Source organism: Coregonus clupeaformis, chromosome 28 (genome assembly GCF_020615455.1).
Source record: "Coregonus clupeaformis isolate EN_2021a chromosome 28, ASM2061545v1, whole genome shotgun sequence".
In the NCBI taxonomy this organism is placed as follows: Eukaryota; Metazoa; Chordata; class Actinopteri; order Salmoniformes; family Salmonidae; genus Coregonus; species Coregonus clupeaformis.
This window is the reverse complement of record NC_059219.1, coordinates 33256254-33280019: the sequence shown is the minus strand read 5'-3', so window position 1 is coordinate 33280019 and position 23766 is coordinate 33256254. Positions and strand designations below refer to the sequence as shown.

The window sequence follows — 23766 nt, the reverse complement described above, 5'->3', positions numbered from 1 at the left end:
TGTTCGTTCTATCCCAGGTAGGAGGGATGACAGTTAGGCAGGTGCTGAGGACCATCGGATGGAGGACTCTACAGCTGCTGAACTCTCACAGGGGGTTGGTGCTGGCGTTAGGGCTAGAGACAGGCAGTGTGCAGGTATGGTAGAGTGATATGGCATACACTTGAAGTCGGAAGTATACATACACTTAGGGTGGAGTCATGAAAACTCGTTGTTCAACCACTCCACAAATTTATTTTTAACAAACTATAGTTTTGGCAAGTCGGTTAGGACATCTTCTTTGTGCATGACACAAGTAATTTTTCCAACAATTGTTTACAGACAGATTATTTCACTTATAATTCACTGTATCACAATTCCAGTGGGTCAGAAGTTTACATACACTAAGTTGACTGTGCCTTTAAACAGCTTGGAAAATTCCAGAAAATGATGTCTTGGCTTTAGAAGCTTCTGATAGGCTAATTGACATCGAGTCAATTGAAGGTATACCTGTGAATGTATTTCAAGGCCTACCTTCAAACTCAGTGCCTCTTTGCTTGACATCATGGGAAAATCAAAAGAAATCAGCCAAGACCTCAGGGAAAAAAATGGTAGATCTCCACAAGTCTGGTTCATTCTTGGGAGCAATTTCCAAATGCCTGAAGGTACCACGTTCATCTGTACAAACAATAGTATGCAAGTATAAACACCATGGGACCACGCATCCGTCATACTGCTCAGGAAGGAGGAGCGTTCTGTCTCCTAGAGATGAACATACTTTGGTGCGAAAAGTGCAAATCAATCCCAGAACAACAGCAAAGGACCTTGTGAAGATGCTGGAGGAAACAGGTACAAAAGTATCTATATCCACAGTAAAATGAGTCCTATATCGACATAACCTGAAAGGCCGCTCAGCAAGGAAGAAGCCACTGCTCCAAAACCGCCATAAAAAAGCCAGACGACGGTGTGCAACTGCACATGGGGACAAAGATCGTACTTTTTGGAGAAATGTCCTCTGGTCTGATGAAACAAAAATAGAACTGTTTGGCCATAATGACTATCGTTATGTTTGGAGGAAAAGTGGGGTACTTGCAAGCCAAAGAACACCATCCCAACCGTGAAGCACGGGGGTGGCAGCATCATGATGTGGGGGTGCTTTGCTGTGGAGGGACTGGTGCACTTCACAAAATAGATGGCATCATGAGGAAGGAAAATTATGTGGATATATTGAAGCAACATCTCAAGACATCAGTCAGGAAGTTAAAGCTTGGTCGCAAATGGGTCTTCCAAATGGACAATGACCCCAAGCATACTTCCAAAGTTGTGGCAAAATGGCTTAAGGAGAACAAAGTCAAGGTATTGGAGTGGCCATCAAAAAGCCCTGACCTCAATCCTATATATTTTTTTGGGCAGAACTGAAAAAGCGTGTGCGAGCAAGGAGGCCTACAAACCTGACTCAGTTACACCAGCTCTGTCAGGAGGAATGGGCCAACATTCACCCAACTTATTGTGGGAAGCTTGTGGAAGGCTACACAAAAAGTTTGACCCAAGTTAAACAATTTAAAGGCAATGCTACCAAAAACGAATTGAGTGTATGTAAACTTCTGACCCACTGGGAATGTGATGAAATAAATAAAAGCTGAAATGAATAACTCACTCTACTATTATTCTGACATTTCAGATTCTTAAAATAAAGTGGTGATCCTAACTGACCTAAGACAGGGAATTTTTACTAGGATTAAATGTCAGGAATTGTGAAAAACTGAGTTTAAATGTATTTGGCTAAGGTGTATGTAAACCTCCGACTTCAACTGTATGTGCGTCAGTGGAGGCTGCTGAGGGGAGGACGGCTCATAACAATGGCTGGAATGGAGTCAATGGAGTGGTATCAAACACGTGGCTTCCATGTGATTGATACCACTCCGTTGACTCCAGTCCAGCCATTGTTATGAGCCGTCCTCCCCTCAGCAGCCTCCACTGTGTGCTTCGACCTGGATTCAAATAATATTAGAAATACTTTGTGTTTGCTTTAGTCTGCCTAGAGTGCTAGATGGACAGTGTGTGCACTTTTGGGACTATTCCATTGGTCCATTGCACCAGGCTCAATCAAGTCCAGATCTTTTTCAAATAGTATTTGAACCTAGGTCTGGTGTGTGTTCCTTGACCTTCTCAAAGGGATTGTGATCAGTGTCAGGGTGAGGGATAGCTCAGTTACTGTGGAGTGATCTATTATTCAAATGGAGTTTAAAGTGCACGTCACAGCATATCTTCCTGTTCGCTGCATTACACTAGGGAGGCTGCAAATGTGGATAAAAACGGTTCAGGGATCAGTACATGTTAACCCGCTCATCGTAACGTGCTTCGATGAACACTGCTCTCAGATCAGATCTGTGCCGCTTCGTTGATAAGCCAAACTAGTATTCCTAACGGTAACATGTTTTACTCAACTTTTCCCCCCCCCATATCGCCCTGAGCACCCTCCCTGCTGTGTCATTCCGAAACCTTGAGGTGAGCTGGCAACCTTTGAAACCCGTGTCCCAGTAGCATAGCAGAGCGTCCTCTGGTTGGCGCCCTGAGGCTAGCATCCTCACACGTTTGTTTGAAGTGGGGTTTTATTTGAGAGGTTTAAATATTTTAGCACAAGGTGAATCCTAGATTGAGATTTCACCTTGTGCTCAGTATGGAGTGTGTGTTTGTCTGTCTGTGTGTGTGTGTGTGTGTGTGTGTGTGTGTGTGTGTGTGCTTGCGTGCATGTGTAGCATTTTTCAGCTAAAGTTATGAGCTTGTGTGTTTCTTTCCCTTTTGGTTTATTGGTTTACACTACAGATATCATACCAGGAGGGTTAATTGAGTTTAATTATTGAGTGATAATAGTAATAGACTTCAATTATGACCCCTGTTGTTTCTCAATCGTAACATTTTAGTTAATAACTTAAGTTTAATCACTTAATTAAGTTTACAATAATGTCCAATAGTTCAATGTCAAGTTAGCGAAGACAGCATAGAGCCATAACTACATGGAACTCTATTCCACATCAAGTTAGCAAAGACAGAGCAGGAAGTTTCTAAGACAGTACTCTAATGTACTCTAGGTTGTCAGAGTTGCCGTTGTCTTCCTTATAAGATTAAAGCGGTTTTGTAACTTGAAGCCAGTTCTTTGCGCATCAGAGCTGCTTTTTCTCTTGCTCTGACAGTTGTCTGTCAGACTCTCACACAAAGCAGTCAGGGCAGATCTGCCGTCCGCTGTCCGACAGGGCTGATCAATCGCACGCAGAGCCTGGTAATCTTTTACATTTTTCCTTTTTAATGAGCTTCTCTCTGTCAACCCAACCACATTGCTTTGGTCTCCTTCTTTATTCTATATTTGTATCTCTTTATCTTTCACGAGTTTTGGTCTAGGCTTACCCATAGAAGACAGTGAGAAGGTTATCGATTTATCCTCCCAGATTTCCCCTCTCTAAATATCTCTGTCGACCCTCCTCTTCCCTCTTACTTGAGCAGTTGCTTGTTTTTACTCTTTTGGGAGCTAAATGTATTGTATTTTTTCTAAGTTTACTATTCTGTTAGTCAACACCTCTCCAGCTTTTTGGGATGTGTGTCAACTCATGCTTTTAAATAGATTGTATTTGCTCTTTTGACACAGTAATAAAGGATTGAAATGGAATCATCTGTCTCTCCCTCTACCCTCACTCTCCCTCTACCCCCCCACCATATCTCCCTTCTCCTTCCTCCCTCTCTCCCCCCAGGTGTTGGAGGTGCCGTCGGGGACCCCCCTAGCCACTCTGCAGGGTCACACCAGGACAGTGCTCCACTGCCAGTTCACCCCGGAGGGACACACACTGATCACCTCCTCTGAGGACACCACCATACGGGTGGGTCTCTTCTCTCTCTTCCTCATCCTTCTTCTCTTCTTCTTCTCTTCTATGGTTTGTTCTTTCCCTTCCTGTGTGCGTGCGTGCGTGTGATGTTTTCGGACTGTTCCACTCTGTCACCCCTAACATCTCTCCTCTACTGTTCCACCTCACTGAACATATCCTCTCATCTCCTCTCCTCTTTTTCTCTCCTCTCCTCTGTTTTTAGGACAGCCTGTCCACTGCTAGACCTACAGTGGGGAAAAAAAGTATTTAGTCAGCCACCAATTGTGCAAGTTCTCCCACTTAAAAAGATGAGAGAGGTCTGTAATTTTCATCATAGGTACACGTCAACTATGACAGACAAAATTAGAAAAGAAAATCCAGAAAATGACATTGTAGGATTTTTTATGAATTTATTTGCAAATTATGGTGGAAAATAAGTATTTGGTCAATAACAAAAGTTTCTCAATACTTTGTTATATACCCTTTGTTGGCAATGACACAGGTCAAACGTTTTCTGTAAGTCTTCACAAGGTTTTCACACACTGTTGCTGGTATTTTGGCCCATTCCTCCATGCAGATCTCCTCTAGAGCAGTGATGTTTTGGGGCTGTCGCTGGGCAACACGGACTTTCAACTCCCTCCAAAGATTTTCTATGGGGTTGAGATCTGGAGACTGGCTAGGCCACTCCAGGACCTTGAAATGCTTCTTACGAAGCCACTCCTTCGTTGCCCGGGCGGTGTGTTTGGGATCATTGTCATGCTGAAAGACCCAGCCACGTTTCATCTTCAATGCCCTTGCTGATGGAAGGAGGTTTTCACTCAAAATCTCACGATACATTCATTCTTTCCTTTACACGGATCAGTCGTCCTGGTCCCTTTGCAGAAAAACAACCCCAAAGCATGATGTTTCCACCCCCATGTTTCACAGTAGGTATGGTGTTCTTTGGATGCAACTCAGCATTCTTTGTCCTCCAAACACGACGAGTTGAGTTTTTACCAAAAAGTTCTATTTTGGTTTCATCTGACCATATGACATTCTCCCAATCCTCTTCTGGATCATCCAAATGCACTCTAGCAAACTTCAGACGGGCCTGGACATGTACTGGCTTAAGCAGGGGGGACACGTCTGGCACTGCAGGATTTGAGTCCCTGGCGGCGTAGTGTGTTACTGATGGTAGGCTTTGTTACTTTGGTCCCAGCTCTCTGCAGGTCATTCACTAGGTCCCCCGTGTGGTTCTGGGATTTTTGCTCACCGTTCTTGTGATCATTTTGACCCCATGGGGTGAGATCTTGCGTGGAGCCCCAGATCGAGGGAGATTATCAGTGGTCTTGTATGTCTTCCATTTCCTAATAATTGCTCCCACAGTTGATTTCTTCAAACCAAGCTGCTTACCTATTGCAGATTCAGTCTTCCCAGCCTGGTGCAGGTCTACAATTTAGTTTCTGGTGTCCTTTGACAGCTCTTTGGTCTTGGCCATAGTGGAGTTTGGAGTGTGACTGTTTGAGGTTGTGGACAGGTGTCTTTTATACTGATAACAAGTTCAAACAGGTGCCATTAATACAGGTAACGAGTGGAGGACAGAGGAGCCTCTTAAAGAAGAACTTACAGGTCTGTGAGAGCCAGAAATCTTGCTTGTTTGTAGGTGACCAAATGCTTATTTTCCACCATAATTTGCAAATAAATTCATTAAAAATCCTACAATGTGATTTTCTGGAGAAAAAAAATCTCAATTTGTCTGTCATAGTTGACGTGTACCTATGATGAAAATTACAGGCCTCTCTGATCTTTTTAAGTGGGAGAACTTGCACAATTGGTGGCTGACTAAATACTTTTTTCCCCCACTGTATCTGCCTAGCATAAGGACACACACACACACTCTATCCAAAGCACCACCTTGCTGTCAGAACAGCACAGCCTCACTCTGTATTCATCTTACTCTGTATTCCCTTACTATCCATGGACCATCTATATTCATATGAATACTGTTTGGGTTGCATTGCTGAAAAGGGAATATTTGGTAGATAGATTAACTTTGAGGAAATGCTGACCTATAGGGAATGTGAATAGCTCTATACGGTAAACATAGCTGTTACTCTGATGACCGCTGACTTCTGGAGCGGTGAGGGGGATGAATGGTACATTCACAAACCCACCATTGGTAAGAGTTTGATGTGTCAATCATTGTCTGAGATCTCTGCATAGGGGCAATATACTGCCCATTGACCATTCCTTCCTAGCAGCTGAATACTCCCACTCTGGGCACAGATCCAGGATCAGCTTACCCTCCATAACTCCTAACCCATTACGGGGGGATGCTAAACCCCTGTTTGAGGGGCAATTTTTTACCTACTCCAGTACAAGAGGGTGATCTCTCTCTCTCTCTCTCTCTCTCTCTCTCTCTCTCTCTCTCTCTCTCTCTCTCTCTCTCTCTCTCTCTCTCTCTCTCTCTCTCTCTCTACCCCTCTCTCTCTCTCTCTCTCTCTACCCCTCTCTCTACCCCTGTAGGTGTGGAGGTGGAGGACAGGTGAGTGTGTGGTGCTGGAGGGCCACAAGGAGCAGGTCAGATGCTTCTCTCTGCTCACCACCTCACCCTCCTCAGAGACACATCTCCTCAGCTGGTCCTTTGACGGCACCATCAAGGTAATACAACCCACGTAATCAGTATGTTAGACAGACAGACAGTAAGACCGAGACACACGCATGCAAAACCTGTTAAAAGCAACATGTTATGATCAACGTGCACTTACATGAACTAAAGAATGTTTACTAGAGGGAGGTGACACAGAAAGCTTTTTTTTTTTAAGTGCTGTTTCTCGCCCCACCCTCCCGCTCTCTCCCTCCCACCAGGTGTGGGACATGTCTAGTGGTGAACGGCTGCAGGACCTAATGTGTCACCAGGGGGCGGTGCTAGCCTGTGACGTGTCGCCTGATGGACAGATCTTCGCCACCACCTCCGCCGACAAGACCGCCAAGGTAAAACACACACACACACACACATATGTCATCAGTATGGGACAGAACGTAGCCTAAATCCTTAGATCTGTGTGAGACAGACATGTTGTCTTTATAATGATCCTTTCATAAACGTTTGTATAGTGTGCATTATTATGTGGTCAACTAAAGGTCATTGGTAGCTTGAGGTGGACATGAAGCAGATGGTTACTGCGGTCGTTAACTTAGCCAGTGGTCAAGCTGCCCACTCGCCTCCCTGTCTCTTCAGCGGTCAAGCTGCCCACTCGCCTCCCTGTCTCTCCAGCGGTCAAGCTGCCCACTCGCCTCCCTGTCTCTCCAGCGGTCAAGCTGCCCACTCGCCTCCCTGTCTCTCCAGCGGTCAAGCTGCCCACTCGCCTCCCTGTCTCTCCAGCGGGATCATTGAGTTGGTCACTCACTCTGTGGGAATGGCTGTTAGGTCAGCATCCAAATTGGCATTGGATGATTGCATGTTTCTGGTGTGGCTACCGAAGTGTGGTAATGGCTCAGAGCTGGTGTTCCCATTAACCACACTGTTTATTTCTGTTCACCAGACCAGCATGCTTTCATTAGTGATTTGGACCTAGACACTCTGGTAATGATGTGTAATAGTAGTCTGAAGGGCTGGCCATGATTCAGCCACACACAAACGCACACAAACAAACAAACACGCACGCACACACACAAACGCACACACACGCAGGCGCGCTCTCTCTCACACACACATATGCACACATACACCCACTGTCTCTTTCTGTCCGCTATCATAACCGAGGTCAAACCCGAACTCTGAGTCTGATCGTCTTTGTCTAGTAGAATAAAAGACTGAAGGTTTTTGCTCCACTCATCTCTCTCTCTCTCTCTCTCACTCTGTCTCTCTCTCTCTCTTGCTCTGTCTCTCTCTCTCTCTTGCTCTGTCTCTCTCTCTCTCTGTCTCTCTTGCTCTCTCTCTCTCTCTCTCTCTCTCTCTCTCTCTCGCTCTCTCTCTCTCTCTCCCTTTCTTCCTCTGTCTATTGACCTTCAGATGACTACGAGACGTTGTGCCAAATGAACTTTTCAATCATCTACCATGTGATGTTCTCTCCATTGAGAGAGAGAGAGAGAGAGAGAGAGAGAGAGAGAGAGAGAGAGAGAGAGAGAGAATTTACTAAGAACTTTGTGCTCTTGTAATAAACAGAGTATTCTTTATTAGATGTACTTTACATACTGATGGGATTAAATTAAAATAGCATTATGGTATGGGCAGTATCATCTATCAAAGAAGCAGCTGGGATGCTTTAATTGATGTCAGACTTCATTATCAGTGAGCGCTTGTTCCATTCTTTAAGTTGAGCGGTCTACCAGCCTAGCGTCATAGAAAAACAATAGGCAATTAGGCACTTCGGGGATAAATTACGTTTATTCAATTGAATTGACCAAGGCACTCTTCATATAGAAGTGGCCTAACCAAAATTGCTATGGCGTGTTCAAAAGAACATATTTGAAAATGTTTTATTTTATTTTAGACATTGGCTTTCGTCAGTAAGTGACACCTTTGTAACCTCTGACCTCCTGTTTATCCTCTCATTGGCCCTCAGGTGTGGAGCAGTGCATCGTGGGAGTGTGTGTGCCCGTTGAACGGCCACCAGGACTGTGTCCGCAGCTGCCGCTTCTCTTGGGACGGTCGGCGCCTAGCGACCGGCGACGACAACGGAGAGATACGGGTGGGTAGGGATAGAGGGATGGAAGGGTGTGGGAGTGGGGGGAGGAGTGAGTGAGTAAAGGGGGGTGGGCATTAGGAGGGAAGGGTAAGTAACAGAGGGAGTGAGCACATGAGTGAAGGAAGGAGCAATAGAAAAAAAGAGAGCGAGAAGTGTTGCACCTCTCAAGAGGCAGAGGAGAGGAGTGCAGGTCGGCAGGGGGGATGAAGAGGAAGGAAAGAAGGCAGAGGAGGAGTGTGATAGCAGGAGAGAAGAGGAAGTAGAAGACAGTCAGCCAGATTGAATCTAAGGCTCGGCATCTTCATAGATCCTAGAGAAAGAGAGAAGGAGAGATGGAGAACTAAAGAGAGAGGGAGAAGGGATGAGGGAAATGAAGAACAATTAAAGAGAATAACAGGGAGAGTGAGAGAAAGAGAGAGGGACAGACTAGGGAATGAAGAAATGAGAGAGACAGAGGGACCTGTCTGTTCCTCTCCAATCACATTGTTGCTCTACCAGCTGCTTTCCACAAACTATCCCTGGCTGGCTGACTGCCTGACTAGTCCATTTGGACTACACTCCAAAGTTTGTGAGTACACTCCAAAGTTTTCAAACCTGAAAAGTGATCTAATGCCGAGATCTCATGCCACATCTCAGGTTTGAAAACAACTGACAAACTTTTATTTTGGAGTGAACTGTCACTTTAAAATCATTTCATGACATGTCAATCATGTCTCGTCAAGCATCCAGGGTTGTGTTCATTAGGCACCAAACAGAAGGAAACGGACTAATCCACAAGATTGAAATACAGTACATAGAGTCGAATATATGCCCCTCTTGTTTCTATGGAAACACATGAGTCATTCTCAGTGAATCATGCAAGGTGTTAAATATAGCATGTTCTGTGTCCTATATGGATAGGACAGTATGGCTCATGGTTGTTAGTTGCATAACTCCAGTCTTAAAATGGCGGGTTGTTTTGTGTCTCTATGGTGCTTTATTGATCAGTGAAAGTAGTCATTGATTTGCTTAGAAAGGTAAAGTTGAAAAGCACAAGATACTGTAGCATTCAAGGACTGGATTCTTGCACACCTAACTGTAGATGACTGTATGCCTATAAGGTTGGTAGTCACCAGATGGCCATGTTAGAAAGTACTAAAGTAGCCCGAAAAGTACAGTAACTATTTGTTGTTGATTTTAGTTTGTAGTTCTGGTTAAGGTTGGGGTTAGATATTTTATGCTTGTCTAGTCAAAACGGTTGTAAGGTTCCTGAGATAGGAAGGTTGATAATAAGTCCCATGGCTGTCATACACCCCACGATTTTTAACTACTAGGTCTCATTCATTTCTCTCATTTCTCATTAGTTTGTCTCATGTGTGTCTCCTGTCTCAGCTGTGGAACGTGAAGGATGGTACTCTGCTAAAGATCTGTTCCCGTGACAACAAGGACGCCATGGACTCTCTGCACGGAGGATGGGTGACTGACCTGCACTTCTCCCCAGACAACACCGTGCTGCTGTCTACAGGAGGATACATTAAGGTAGGAGAACGCACACGCTTGTACGGAGACACACACACAAACACGTAGAGACAAATGGACACGAGCGCACACACACACACACACACACACTAATGGGAACAAACCGAGGTTTAAAACACTATCGACCAGAGCCCCTGTCCCCTGGGGATTACATCATCACTGCCTGGTTAAAAAGCCAATCAGAGCCCGGCTGAGGCTGACCCCCAGGTGATCCCTCCTTCTGTAAAACTGGAGGTAATCAGAGAGGAGTAACACACACACTTACACACACACACACAGACACACACACAAACACAGACACACACACAGACACAGACTCCACAATCCAATTAGGTCAAGAGGAGGATGATTTATGAAATCTCACTCTCACTGTTTGTCCTGCTTTGGGAGGGCTATAAACCTACGATGATGTAAGAAAGCTTGGGGGCATTACATTTTGCAGGCGTGGGTGGGTGGGTGTGGTGGGTGGTTGGGTTTGGGTGTGGGCGTGTGTGGGTGGGTGGGTGGGTGTGTGTGGTTGGGTTTGGGTGTGGTGTGTGTGTCGGTGGGCGTGGGTGTGGGTGTGTGTGGGCGGGTGGGTGTGAGAGGAGAGATAGGGAGTTTCATGCCCGAGTGTTTTCAGGGAAATTCAACAGCAGCATTTCTTATCTCACTTGTCTCCCCCATTCTGAATTCCAAAAGCCTTCCAAAATGTATGAAGCATGATATTAAACCAGTGATTTTAAGGTACATTGGATCAATGTAATGGATTTTTTTCTTCTAATGCCTCTCCACACATCAACTCTCATGCTTGGCTCTTTTTATGTGATATTCAAGTGTCTGATTTGAATCAAACTGGTTATCACGTATCCAAGAAACAGAAAATATATTGACTGCATGTTAATTTCAAACTTCTTGCTCTCGCAGTTGTTAGCTAGCCTTTTTTAAATCTTCCTTGGGAAATTAGCGAACTAGTTTCTACTGATGAGAGCCCCAAGTCATTAAGCCCATTGTGATCAGTCATTATGTTGTGCATAGTGTTAATGAGTCAACTCCATGGATACTGATGGAGAACTTAACCACTAGACTTAATGAGTCAACTCCATGGATACTGATGGAGAACTTAACCACTAGACTTAATGAGTCAACTCCATGGATACTGATGGAGAACTTAACTACTAATTCTATCATTACCACCTGATGACACTCGCTCTTATCCAGAGTGGTAGAACGACAGAATACATATACCTCTTCATCACTCTATCACTTCCTCTTTCCCCCTTTCCCTCAATACTTTTCCTGAGACGTGTTGACTTGATGGATCTGAGCATGTGTGGATGTAATGAGCAGTGATTGATTATTATGCCTGTCTGTGCTGAAGAGGCCAATCCCTTGTAATGAGCGTTGATTGATTTATCGTGGGTGAGAGGTGAGCTGTCAGTCATAATAATTGCTGTGGCAGCTGCGTATTCATAGTTAAACGCTGGCAAATTTAGCCTGGGGAGCCGTGGGGACAGAATAAATAAAATTGACTAATTGCATCTGTATGTATTAACAGTGGGCCTTATTCAATCCAAACCTGTATCCAGATTTCAGCTGGAAATTACTTTAAAAAATATATGAGAGCCAGTTTCATCATAGCGCTTGATGGTTTTTGCGACTGCACTTGAAGAAACTTTGAAAGGTCTTGAAATGTTCTGGATTGACTGACCTTCATGTCTTAAAGTAATGATGGACTGTCGTTTCTCTTTGCTTATTTGAGCTGTTCTTGCCATAATATGGACTTGGTCTTTTACCAAATAGGGCTATATTCTGTATACCACCCCTACCTTGTCATAACATAACTGATTGGCTCAAACGCATTAAGAAATTCCACAAATTAACTTTTTAAGAAGGCACACCTGTTAATTGAAATGCATTCCAGGTGACTACCTCATGAAGCTGGTTGAGAGAATGCCAAGAGTGTGCAAAGCTGTCATCAAGGCAAAGGGTGGCTACTTTGAAGAATCTCAAATATATAATATATTTTGATTTGTTTAACACTTTTTTGGTTAACACATGATTCCATATGTATTATTTCATAGTTTTGATGTCTTCACTATTATTCTACAATGTAGAAAATAGTAAAAATAAAGAAAAACCCTTGAATCAGTAGGTGTGTCCAAACCTTTGACTGGTACTGTATATTTCATATGACAAAACTTTTGAATTGATACGCAATTCAGTTTTTGTTCGTTTTACAAGATACAAAATGTTGAATTTATTACATAATTTATTACGTTATCAACATGTATCACATTGCTCATTTATCACATTAGCGAGAAATATGTCATGTTACCTGGAAACCATGTTACCTGGAAACCATATTATTATGGGTTTTGATTGATTAAGGCTTAGTTTGTACTGTAGCCTTGTCTGCCTGAAGAAGACCATGTCTTTCCAAATGTTGTTTTTGTATCACGCTGTATGAAAACTAACTTGTGGAAGCAGCCAACAGTGAGCAGACCTTATCATTACAGACGTGTGTGTTCAGTAGAAGTGGTGCTGATGGGATCAGTGGTGCTGTGATGTTGATTCACTAAAGCTAGTCTCCCTGATGTCTGTCACCCCCTATTTGGCTCCTCCTTATGGCTTCCTGGAGTAACTTCCCACCACAATACTCACACTATCTCTGTCTCTTGCTATATTTAAAGGAGATTATCTCTCTCTCTCTATTCTCCTCTCTCTCCATAAATTAAATGTGCTTTATTGGCATGATGTAACAATGTACATATAGCCAAAGCGTACTTTGGAGACTAAGTGATTAATTTACAATATTAACATAAAAGAATAATAATCAAGATTGTCAACAGGACAATCAGTAACAACAATAATCAAGGGTCAAAATAACCACACATTGAACATTGTGCCGGTTGGTTGGTCTGTCAGACACTGTCCCTCATTTTATGGCAGGTAGCAATGTAGTGCGTTGCCAACCCACAGCTCCCTGTGTCCTCCCCCAACAGGACGGGTAGCCTGAGTCCTCCCCCAACAGGACGGGTAGCCTATCCTCATCAGAGAGGTCTTTGAAACCTTGAATAAGGGTTTCAAATTTGGGGGAAATGACACTCTCTAATTGTTTTATATTTTTTACATTTTGTCAGGAAATGCAGCTCTGTCTCGGGTTCTGCTGTGGTGCAGTGGTTGCACAGCCTTTCCTCTACAGGGAGCCAGGTTTTCCTGTGTCTACCTTTCTCAATGGCAAGACTGTGCTCTCTCTGTCTGTCTCTCTCTCTCTCTACCTCTCTCTCTCGCTACCTCTCTGTCTCTGTCTCTGTCTGGTCCATACGGACAGGTATTATCAGGTAGTGTAATTAAAAGCAGCCCTAAGCCTCTGAGACACCAGGATAGGACATCACATGTAGTGTGACGTGTGTGTGTGTGCGTGCGTGCGTGTGTGTGTTTGTGTGTCAGGGAGTGATGAGGTGTTTTGGGGCAGCTCTCTGAGTGAGGGTGTAATATCCTGCTGACCCCCATCACTCCTTTGTTCTCTGCCAGGTAATACCTCACAAAGCCTGTCTTACACCTGGGAGACAGCCCCCGACGCACAGCTATACATCACACAGTCTGGCATACACCACACATGGAGACACGCACACAGACACACACACACACACACAAACATGCAGACACACACGCAGACACAGCTATGCACATAGGTACACTCAGAGAATCAGCATGACCTCACAGATTCAGCATGAGTTGCTGTGAGACAATCTGTCATAGTGCCATGATCCAAGTAGAGGTGGGACGTGTGAAGAGGCTCATCTTGACACACACACACACACACACACACACACACACACACACACACACACACACACACAAGCAGAAGACCCAGAGTAATTCACACCTAGCGCTCATACTTACAGAATCTTCATATCCTCCTCCTCTCCCCTACACCTCCACTGTTGCTAAGTCAACAGTAGTCCTTAGGATTGAGTAGATGCAGTATCCATCCCAAATGGCACCCTATTCCCTATTTAGTGCACTACTTTTGATCAGGGCCCATAATGCTCTGGTCAAAAGTAGTGCACTGTATTGGGGAAAATGCGCCATTTGGGATGCACCCACAGACCAATATAGGTGCAAACACCTATCTTGATAACCACACAGTATTTAATTGATCATTATATTACTTTATGATGCTTTACAATACAATATTATACAGTACTATATGACTCAACATAGTACATTATGGTTCTATAAAAGACTAATGCAAGGGAGTAGAATGTTGAATTATCTCAATATACCAACATACAGTACCTTTTTTAAAAGATTAATCATGTGCAACTAATATTTTTATTTATTTAAGTATTCAGCTCCCTGATTCCATACGTTAGAAACACCTTTGGCAGCAGAACATAACATGTATGCGGGTATACACTGTATGTTCTATTCTCTCAATATACCCACATACATTGAGTGTACAAAACATTAGGAGCTTCCTAATATTGAGATGCACACCCCACCCCCTTTTGCCCTCAGAACAGCCTCAATTCATCAGGACATGGACTCTAGAAAGTGTCGAAAGCGTTCCACAGGGATGCTGGCCCATGTTGACTCCAATGCTTCCAACAGATGTGTCAAATTGGCTGGATGTCCTTTGGGTGGTGGACCATTCTTGATACACGTGAGAAACTTGAGTGTGAAAAACCCAGCAGTGTTGCAGTTCTTGATACAAACCGGTGCGCCTGGCACCTATTACCATACCCCGTTCAAAGGCACTTAAATATTTTGTCATGCCCATTCACCCTCTGAATGGCACACATACACAATCCATGTCTCAATTGTCTCAAGGCTTAAAATCCTACTTTAACCTGTCTCCTTCCCTTCATCTACACAAATTGAAGTGGATTTAACAAGTGACATCAATAAGGCAGCATAGCTTTCACCTGGTCAGTCTATGTCATGGAAAGAGCAGGTGTTCATAATGTTTTGTACACTAAGTCTCAGTGTACATGTTCTGTCCTCAACAGACCCACATATAGCGTGCCTTCAAAAAGTATTCACACCCCTTGACTTGTTCCACATTTTGTTGTGTTACAGCCTGAATTTTATTTATTTATTATTGAGATGTTTGTCATTGGCCTACAGCCAATACCCCATAATGTCAAAGTGGAATTATGTTTTTTGAAATTCTTACAAATTAATAAAAAATGAAAAGCTGAAATGTCATGAGACTAAGTATTCAACCCCTTTGTTATGGCAAGCCTAAATACGTTCAGGAGTAAAAATGTGCTTAACAAGTCACGTAATAAGTTGCATGGACTCACTCTGTGTGCAATAATATTGTTTAACATGATTTTTTAACGACTACCTGATCTCTGTACCCCACACATACAATTATCTGTAAGGTCCATCAGTCGAGCAGTGAATTTCAAATACAGATTCAACCACAAAGACCAGGGAGGTTTTCCAATGCCTTGCAAAGAAGGGCACCTATTGGTAGATGGGTAAAACATTTTTTTTGCAGACATTTAATATACCTTTGAGCATGGTGAGGTGATTAATTACACTTTGGATGGTGTATCAATACACCCAGTCACTACAAAGATACAGGCATCCCTCCTAATTCAGTTGCCAGAGAGGAAGGAAACCACTCAGGGATTTCACCATGAAGCCAATGGTGACTTTAAAACAGTTACAGAGTTTAATGGCTGTGATAGGAGAAAACTGAGGATGGATCAACAACATTGTAGTTACTCCACAATACTAACATAATTGACAGAGTAAAAAGAAGGAAGCTTGTACAGAATAAAAAAATTTTTAAAACGTGCATCCTGTTTGCAACAAGGCACTTAAGTAATACTGCAAAAAATGTGGCAAAGCAATTAATTAACCTTTTGTCCTGATTACATAGTGTTATGTTTGGGGCAAATCCAATAAAACACATTACTGCGTACTGGGAACTCGAAAAAAACAAAGTCGAATCATGACGTCAGTGATCTTCAGTTCGGAGCTCTAGAAAGAGGCCCGAGTTCCAGGTTTGGAATTCCGAATTGGATGACCGTTCCAAATGTAATTTCCCAGTCGGATATAGTTTTTTTCAGAGTTCCCAGTTGTCTTGAACACGGAAGAAGTCATGCTGGATTCATAGCATGGCCAATGTATTCAACCTTTTCTGGCCCATGGTGTTGCGAGTGAATGTTTATCTTTTTAAGCTTGGAAAAGAGACCATTTCAGACAGATTATTTAAATCCTTAAACCCAGACATGGACCACACACCCTCTCCACCGAATAGCAGGCAGGCGATGGAAAATAGTGATTACTTTGCAACGCTTGCAGTTAGCCATTGATTCCTTCCAAACTACTCATTGTTGAATTTGCGATTTCCGACTTGTTGTGTAATGTTTATGTCCAATGGCCGATGAGCACCGATACCTTTTATCTTCAAATGACAAGGATTGAAAAGGATTTGCCAGTAAATTGTCGACGTGGTTCATGATGATGACTGCTTGTCTAGCTTGCCAGCTAAGATTTTGAAAGTAACATTATCCAATCAAAGCTACGGTAGATATAACGTGATTTGATGTCATTTTATCTGTGGCCAATGACCTTGAGCCTTCTTGGATGGGCACTTCTAATGTAAATCGATGGCAGCACCCAAGGGGACTTGAACTGCCCAGCTTTCCCTGTAGATTCTGCAGTGACGTAGTGTTCTCATGAGTGACAGAACACTGAGCCAATCACAGCGCAACTAGAGAAGATTACCAACGCCGCCTTCTCTGTATTTTCCGCTGGCTACCCCTCCACCACAGAAAGCACTGAGCTAGGCTGAAACCCCTGCATTTTGGAGCTGCCTTACTCAAGAAAGAGACCATGTTTGTATGCGGCTTTATTATCTCAATATATATTTTTACATTGTTTGCAAACTGATATGTGGCATGAATGAATGCCAAAATAACATTCCCTGAATGACGGGTCGCCACTGAGCACCACTCTCCATATTTTCAAGCATAGTGGTGGCTGCATCACGTTATGGGTATGCTTGTAATCATTAAGGACTGGGGAGTTTTTCAGGATAAAAAAGAAACTAAATGGAGCTAAGCACAGGCAAAATCCTAGAGGAAAACCTGGTTCAGTCTGCTTTCCACCAAACTGGGAGATGAATTCACCTTTCACACACACACACAGAGACACACACACACATACGTCTCCAAACACACACACACATAAGTACACAAACACATACGTAGATGGATGTGAGGAGTTTAGATGAAGGCGATTGCCTTTCAGTAGTGTTGTCAGACCTCACTTCTCTTCTCAGGGTGATTGAAGACCAAGAGAAGACATCTAACCTTATCTCACCTTTTCACATTTGCGGTTGTTGCTCTCTGGTCTCGATAGGACGTCTCTCACACTCCTCCTAATGGTATCTCTCCTCTCTCGCTCTGCCTCTCTCTCTCTCTCTCTGCCTCTCTTTCTCTCACTCTCTCTTTTACTCGCTCACTTTGTCTCTATCTCTCTCTGTCTGTCTCTCCCTCCCCTTTTCTCTTAGGCGTTCATTCTCAGTTTCTTTCACTTTTCATCTCCCCATTGAGAGAGAGAGAGAGAGAGAGAGAGAGAGAGAGAGAGAGAGAGAGAGAGAGAGAGAGAGAGAGAGAGAGAGAGAGAGAGAGAGAGAGAGAGAGAGAGAGAGAGAGAGAGAGAGAGAGAGAGAGAGAGAGAGAGAGAGAGAGAGAGAGAGAGAGAGAGAGAGAGAGAGAGAGAGAGAGAGAGAGAGAGAGAGAGAGAGAGAGAGAGAGAGAGAGAGAGAGAGAGAGAGAGAGAGAGAGAGAGAGAGAGAGAGAGAGAGAGAGAGAGAGAGAGAGAGAGAGAGAGAGAGAGAGAGAGAGAGAGAGAGAGAGAGAGAGAGAGAGAGAGAGAGAGAGAGAGAGAGAGAGAGAGAGAGAGAGAGAGAGAGAGAGAGAGAGAGAGAGAGAGAGAGAGAGAGAGAGAGAGAGAGAGAGAGAGAGAGAGAGAGAGAGAGAGAGAGAGAGAGAGAGAGATCACAGTTCTGTGCTGTGGTGGCTTTGTGTGGGTGTTTATGTGATTTCGTTGTTTATGAGGTTTTGTTTTTAGGTGTGTGTGTATTTTTGTATAAATTAAATGTGTATTTCAGATAGAATTACAATCAGACACAGTACAGTTATTATAACAATTTGTGTGTTCATATTTTTCTCATTCCAAGATCCAAAGCTACATCTCTGTCTTTGAAAGAGCCAGCTACTGTCAATGTTCCCTTGAGTAAGGACCTTAACCCCCCCAAACTGCTCATTGGTTGCTGCGCTGCGGCTGCCCTCTGCTCCAGCTTCTCCAACTTAATGTGTGTTTGCGTGTACACACACACACACAAACACACACACATACGTCCTAATGTATAAAGCATAATATGTTAAGTACAAAATTACTGGTAGTTTAGGAGTGCAGACAGTCAGTCTCTGACAGACAGCCGTTGTTCGCTGGGGTAAAAGCAGAAGACTAATTTCTGTCTCGTATGAACTAATAAAGTATTATTTTTCTTCAGCTAGAGCCGTGATCTAGCCTTGTTCAGCCTTTACTACGTCCCAAAAGGTACCCTATTCCGTTTTATAGTGCACTACTTTTGACCAGAGCCCTATCCAAGCAGTGCACTATAAAGGGAATAGGGTGCCATTTGGTTGGCAACCCTGAGTTTGGCCTAGCTACAGTATATCTCTCCTCTCCTTCTCAGGCTCATGGCGTAAACACAACATGATGTAGTGAAATATTTATCCTCCCCAAAGCCTGTTGTTCCCCTGCTCCTCTCATTAAACCTGGGTTAATTGTCTTTGGCTGTGGGAGAGAGAGGGGGCATGTTATACCTTATACCCCAGGATGAGATGGTGGAGAGAAAGAGAGAGGCAAGGAGGGAAGAGAGGGAACGGTAGAGAGAGGAGAGAAATAAGCAGACACACACACGCAGACGCACACACACACACACACACAGAGAAACACGCATGCCAGTACCCAATGTACATACACAGACACACACGGTCTTGCCAGGACACAGAGAGTACATATGCATATAGAAATTCAGACAATGCCATCCTTAGAGAGAGAGAGAGAGGGGGAAAAAATGAGTCAGACAGATAGAGGGCAAGAAAGAATGAGACTGGAAGAAAGAGGAAGACTGAGAGAACAATAGAGGGAGAGAGAGATGGAAGGAGGGGAGGAGTTAAAGGATTAACTGTGCATCAATATTTCAATGGGCGGAGCCTTTGTTGAATAATGCAGCCATTGTGTCAGACAGTGTTTCCCTCTCTCTCCGCTTGTCCTGGGTACACACACACACTGGCACTGACATACATACACTGAGTGTACAAAACATTTAAGAACGTCTGCTCTTTCCATGACATAGACTGACCAGGTGAATCCAGGGGAATGATCCCTTATTGATGTCACTTGTTAAATCCACTTCAGGGGAGGAGACCGGTTAAAGAAGGATTTTTAAGCCTTGAGACAATTGAGACATGGATTGTGTATGTGTGCCATTCAGAGGGTGAATGGGCAAGACAAAATATTTAAGTGCCTTTGAACGGGGTATGGTAGTAGTTGCCAGGCGCACAGGTTTGTGTCAAGAACTACAACGCTGCTGGGTTTTCACGCTCAACAGTTTCCTGTGTGTATCAAAAATGGTCCAACACCCAAAGGACATCCAGCCAACTTGACACAACTGTGGGAAGCATTGGAGTCAACATGGGCCACCATTCCTGTGGAACGCTTTCAACACCTTGTAGAGTCCATGTCCCGACGAATTGAGGCTGTTCTGAGTGCAAAAAGGGGGTGGTGCAACTCAATATTAGGAAAGGTGTTCTTTATGATTTGTACACTGTGTACATAGGCTTACAGTGTACTGGTATTCACCTAGTACACACACAGTTCTCTCACCTTTTATTTGATGATCTCCCTCCCTCCATCTCCTTTCCTGTATCTACCTTGTCCCAAAGCCTGTAAGAGTTGAAAAAAGCAAGTGAACTGTACCCATCATCCATGGACACTTTGTCTGAGCTGTTTGTGCTCGCTTAAGATAAATTGCTCACACAATACAACCCCCCCTGTCTCTCTCTTTCTCTATTTCTCTCTTCTCCCGTCCTTCCGTCTCTCTCTCACTCACTCATTCACTCACAGACACACACACACACACACACACACACACACACACACACACACACACACACACACACACACACACACACACACACACACACACACACACAGTTGTGTTGTGACTGGGCCAGGCAGGTTGTGTTTCTATATCATGTAAGTGAGTGTTTCCCAGGACAGCTTCAATAGACAGACCTGCTCAGCTCTGCAAGCACATGTCACAGCCAGTTTATTCCAGTGCACTGCGTTACGGTTGTTTCTACACACACACATATTGGATTACGCTTCTGTCTATACGTGTATATATACACACAAGCATACGCACAGTATACAAGCCTGCATATTCACATACTGAACCACACAGGCTCATTCTAGCATACTGTACGCACTCTAGCATAAGCTATATACACATACATACAGTTGAAGTCGGAAGTTTACATACACTTAGGTTGGAGTTATTAAAACTCGTTTTTCAACCACTCCACAAATTTCTTGTTAACAAACTATAGTTTTGGCAAGTCGGTTAGGACATCTACTTTGTGCATGACACAAGTAATTTTTCCAACGATTTTTTACAGACAGATTATTTCACTTATAATTTACTGTATCACAATTCCAGTGGGTCAGAAGTTTACATACACTAAGTTGACTGTGCCTTTAAACAGCTTGGAAAATTCCAGAAAATTATGTCATGGCTTTAGAAGCTTCTGATTTCAAGGTCTACCTTCAAACTCAGTGCCTCTTTGCTTGACATCATGGGAAAATCAAAAGAAATCAGCCAAGACCTCAGAAAAAAAATTGTAGACCTCCACAAGTCTGGTTCATCCTTGGGAGCAATTTCCAAATGCCTGAAGGTACCACGTTCATCTGTACAAACAATAGTACGCAAGTATAAACACCATGGGACCACGCAGTCGTCATAATGCTCAGGAAGGAAACACGTTCTATCTCCTAGAGATTAATGTACTTTGGTGCGAAAAGTGCAAATCAATCCCAGAACAACAGCAAAGGACCTTGTGAAGATGCTGGAGGAAACAGGTACAAAAGTATCTATATCCACAGTAAAACGAGTCCTATATCGACATAACCTGAAAGGCCGCTCAGCAAGGAAGAAGCCACTGCTCCAAAACCGCCATAAAAAAGCCAGACTACGGTTTGCAACTGCACATGGGGACAAAGATCGTACTTTTTGGAGAAATGTCCTCTGGTCTGATGAAACAAAAATATAACTGTTTGGCCATAATGACCATCGTTATGTTTGGAGGAAAAAGGGGAAGGCGTGCAAGCCGAATAACAATCCCAACCGTGAAGCACGGGGTGGCAGCATCATGCTGTGGGGTGCTTTGCTGCAGGAGGGACTGGTGCACTTCACAAAATAGATGGCATCATGAGGAAGGAAAATTATGTGGATATATTGAATCAACATCTCAAGACATCAGTCAGGAAGTTAAAGCATGGTCGCAAATGGGTCTTCCAAATGGACAATGACCCCAAGCATACTTCCAAAGTTGTGGCAAAATGGCTTAAGGACAACAAAGTCAAGGTATTGGAGTGGCCATCACAAAGCCCTGACCTCAATCCCATAGAAGATTTGTGAAAAAGCGTGTGCGAGCAAGGAGGCCTACAAACCTGACTCAGTTAGACCAGCTCTGTCAGGAGGAATGGGCCAAAATTCACCCAACTTATTATGGGAAGCTTGTGTAAGGCTACCCAAAACGTTTGACCCAAGTTAAACAATTTAAAGGCAATGCTACCAAATACTAATTGAGTGTATGTAAACTTCTGACCCACTGGGAATGTGATGAAAGAAATAAAAGCTGAATTAAATCATTCTCTCTACTATTATTCTGACATTTCACATTCTTAAACTAAAGTGGTGATCCTAACTGACCTAAGACAGGGCATTTTTACTAGGAATAAATGTCTGGAATTGTGAAAAACTTAGTTGAAATGTATTTGGCTAAGGTGTATGTAAACTTCAGACTTCAACTGTATACGAACACATTTAATCTCTCTGTGTGTGTGTGTGTGTGTGTGTGTGTTAGACTGGTTGTTATTCTATATTAGTATATCCATGCAGATATTATCATCACCATCAGTGTTAATTTTAGAAGACTTGGCAGGAGGGGACAGCAAGCTGTGCTGTTGGATTGGAAAGTTTTGTAACTTATGAGAACTCAAGATGGCACAAACACACACACACAACTTACAAACACACGCACGCGAACACAAACACTGCTTACAGTGCGCACACACACACACACACACACACACACACACCAGGACATTGCATCTTTCTGCTTCGTTAACACCATCATCAATCAATTGCAGCACAGTAATACTGTTCATATCAGCAGCACCATCTGCTCTTATGGAGGACACACACACACACACACACAGTCCATCATGTCTTGTGCTGCAGTATTCTCTTGGGAGTCATTAGACCTTTGTAAAATAAGGCTCCTCTTGTAGAGTTTGTTTGTGTGTATGTGTATAATCAGTGTGTGAGCTGTGTACAGTATGTTTCTGTTTGTACTTGAAGTACAGTGTCCCTGTCCTGTTCGTTCCCTCCCTTGCCCCTGTCCTCCCCCGCATCATGTACTCCCCACATGTACACACTGTCCCCAGCATCGATATTTTGTGTGGCAAGGTGTTAAGGCGTCCGCATGCGTCCCAGCCATTCGGTAGAGTTTGTGCATATACACTACTGGTCAAAATTTTTAGAACACCTACTCATTCAAAGGTTTTTCTTTATTTTTACTATTTTCTACATTGTAGAATAATAGTGAAGACATCACAACTATGAAATAACACATGGAATCATGTAGTAACCAAAAAAGTGTTTCAACAAATCAAAATATATTTTATATTTGAGATTCTTCAAATAGCCACCCTTTGCCTTGATGACAGCTTTGCACACTCTTGGCATTCTCTCAACCAGCTTCACCTGGAATGCTTTTCCAACTGTCTTGAAGGAGTTCCCACATATGCTGAGCACTTGTTGGCTGCTTTTCCTTCACTCTGCGCTCCGACTCATCCCAAACCATCTCAATTGGGTTGAGGTCGGGGGATTGTGGAGGCTAGGTCATCTGATGCAGCACTCCATCACTCTCCTTATTGGTAAAATAGCCCTTACACAGCCTGGAGGAAAAACAAATGATAGTCCCACTAAGCCCAAACCAGATGGGATGGCGTATCACTGCAGAATGCTGTGGTAGCCATGCTGGTTAAGTGTGCCTTGAATTCTAAATAAATCACAGACAGTGTCACCAGCAAAGCACCCCCACACCATAATACCTCCTCCTCCATGCTTTACGGTGGGAACTACACATGCGGAGATCATCCGTTCACCCACACCGCATCTCACAAAGACACGGCGGTTGGAACCAAAAATCTCCATTTAGGAATCCAGACCAAAGGACACATTTCCACCGGTCTAATGTCCATTGCTCGTGTTTCTTGGCCCAAGCAAGTCTCTTCTTCTCATTGGTGTCCTTTAGTAGTGGTTTCTTGGCAGCAATTCGACCATGAAGGCCTGATTCACACAGTCTCCTCTGAACAGTTGATGTTGAGATGTGTCTGTTACTTGAACTCTGTGAAGCATTTATTTGGGCTGCAAT

At 43.6% G+C, this 23766-nt stretch overlaps 1 protein-coding gene across 3 annotated transcripts in view; it reads left to right on the top strand.

Annotated features, from left to right (window-relative positions):
- Positions 1-23766, top strand: part of LOC121543432 (apoptotic protease-activating factor 1) — a 56227-nt gene that overhangs the window by 25738 nt on the left and 6723 nt on the right. For 2 of the 3 annotated variants that reach the window (XM_041853294.2, XM_041853293.2), the window contains exons 22-27: positions 18-134; positions 3723-3848; positions 6339-6473; positions 6681-6806; positions 8381-8506; positions 9875-10021. In XM_041853294.2, the coding sequence (XP_041709228.1) occupies positions 18-134; positions 3723-3848; positions 6339-6473; positions 6681-6806; positions 8381-8506; positions 9875-10021 (777 nt within the window). The remainder of the gene's footprint in view (positions 1-17; positions 135-3722; positions 3849-6338; positions 6474-6680; positions 6807-8380; positions 8507-9874; positions 10022-23766) is intronic. The other variant, XM_041853295.2, reaches the window with a different exon arrangement.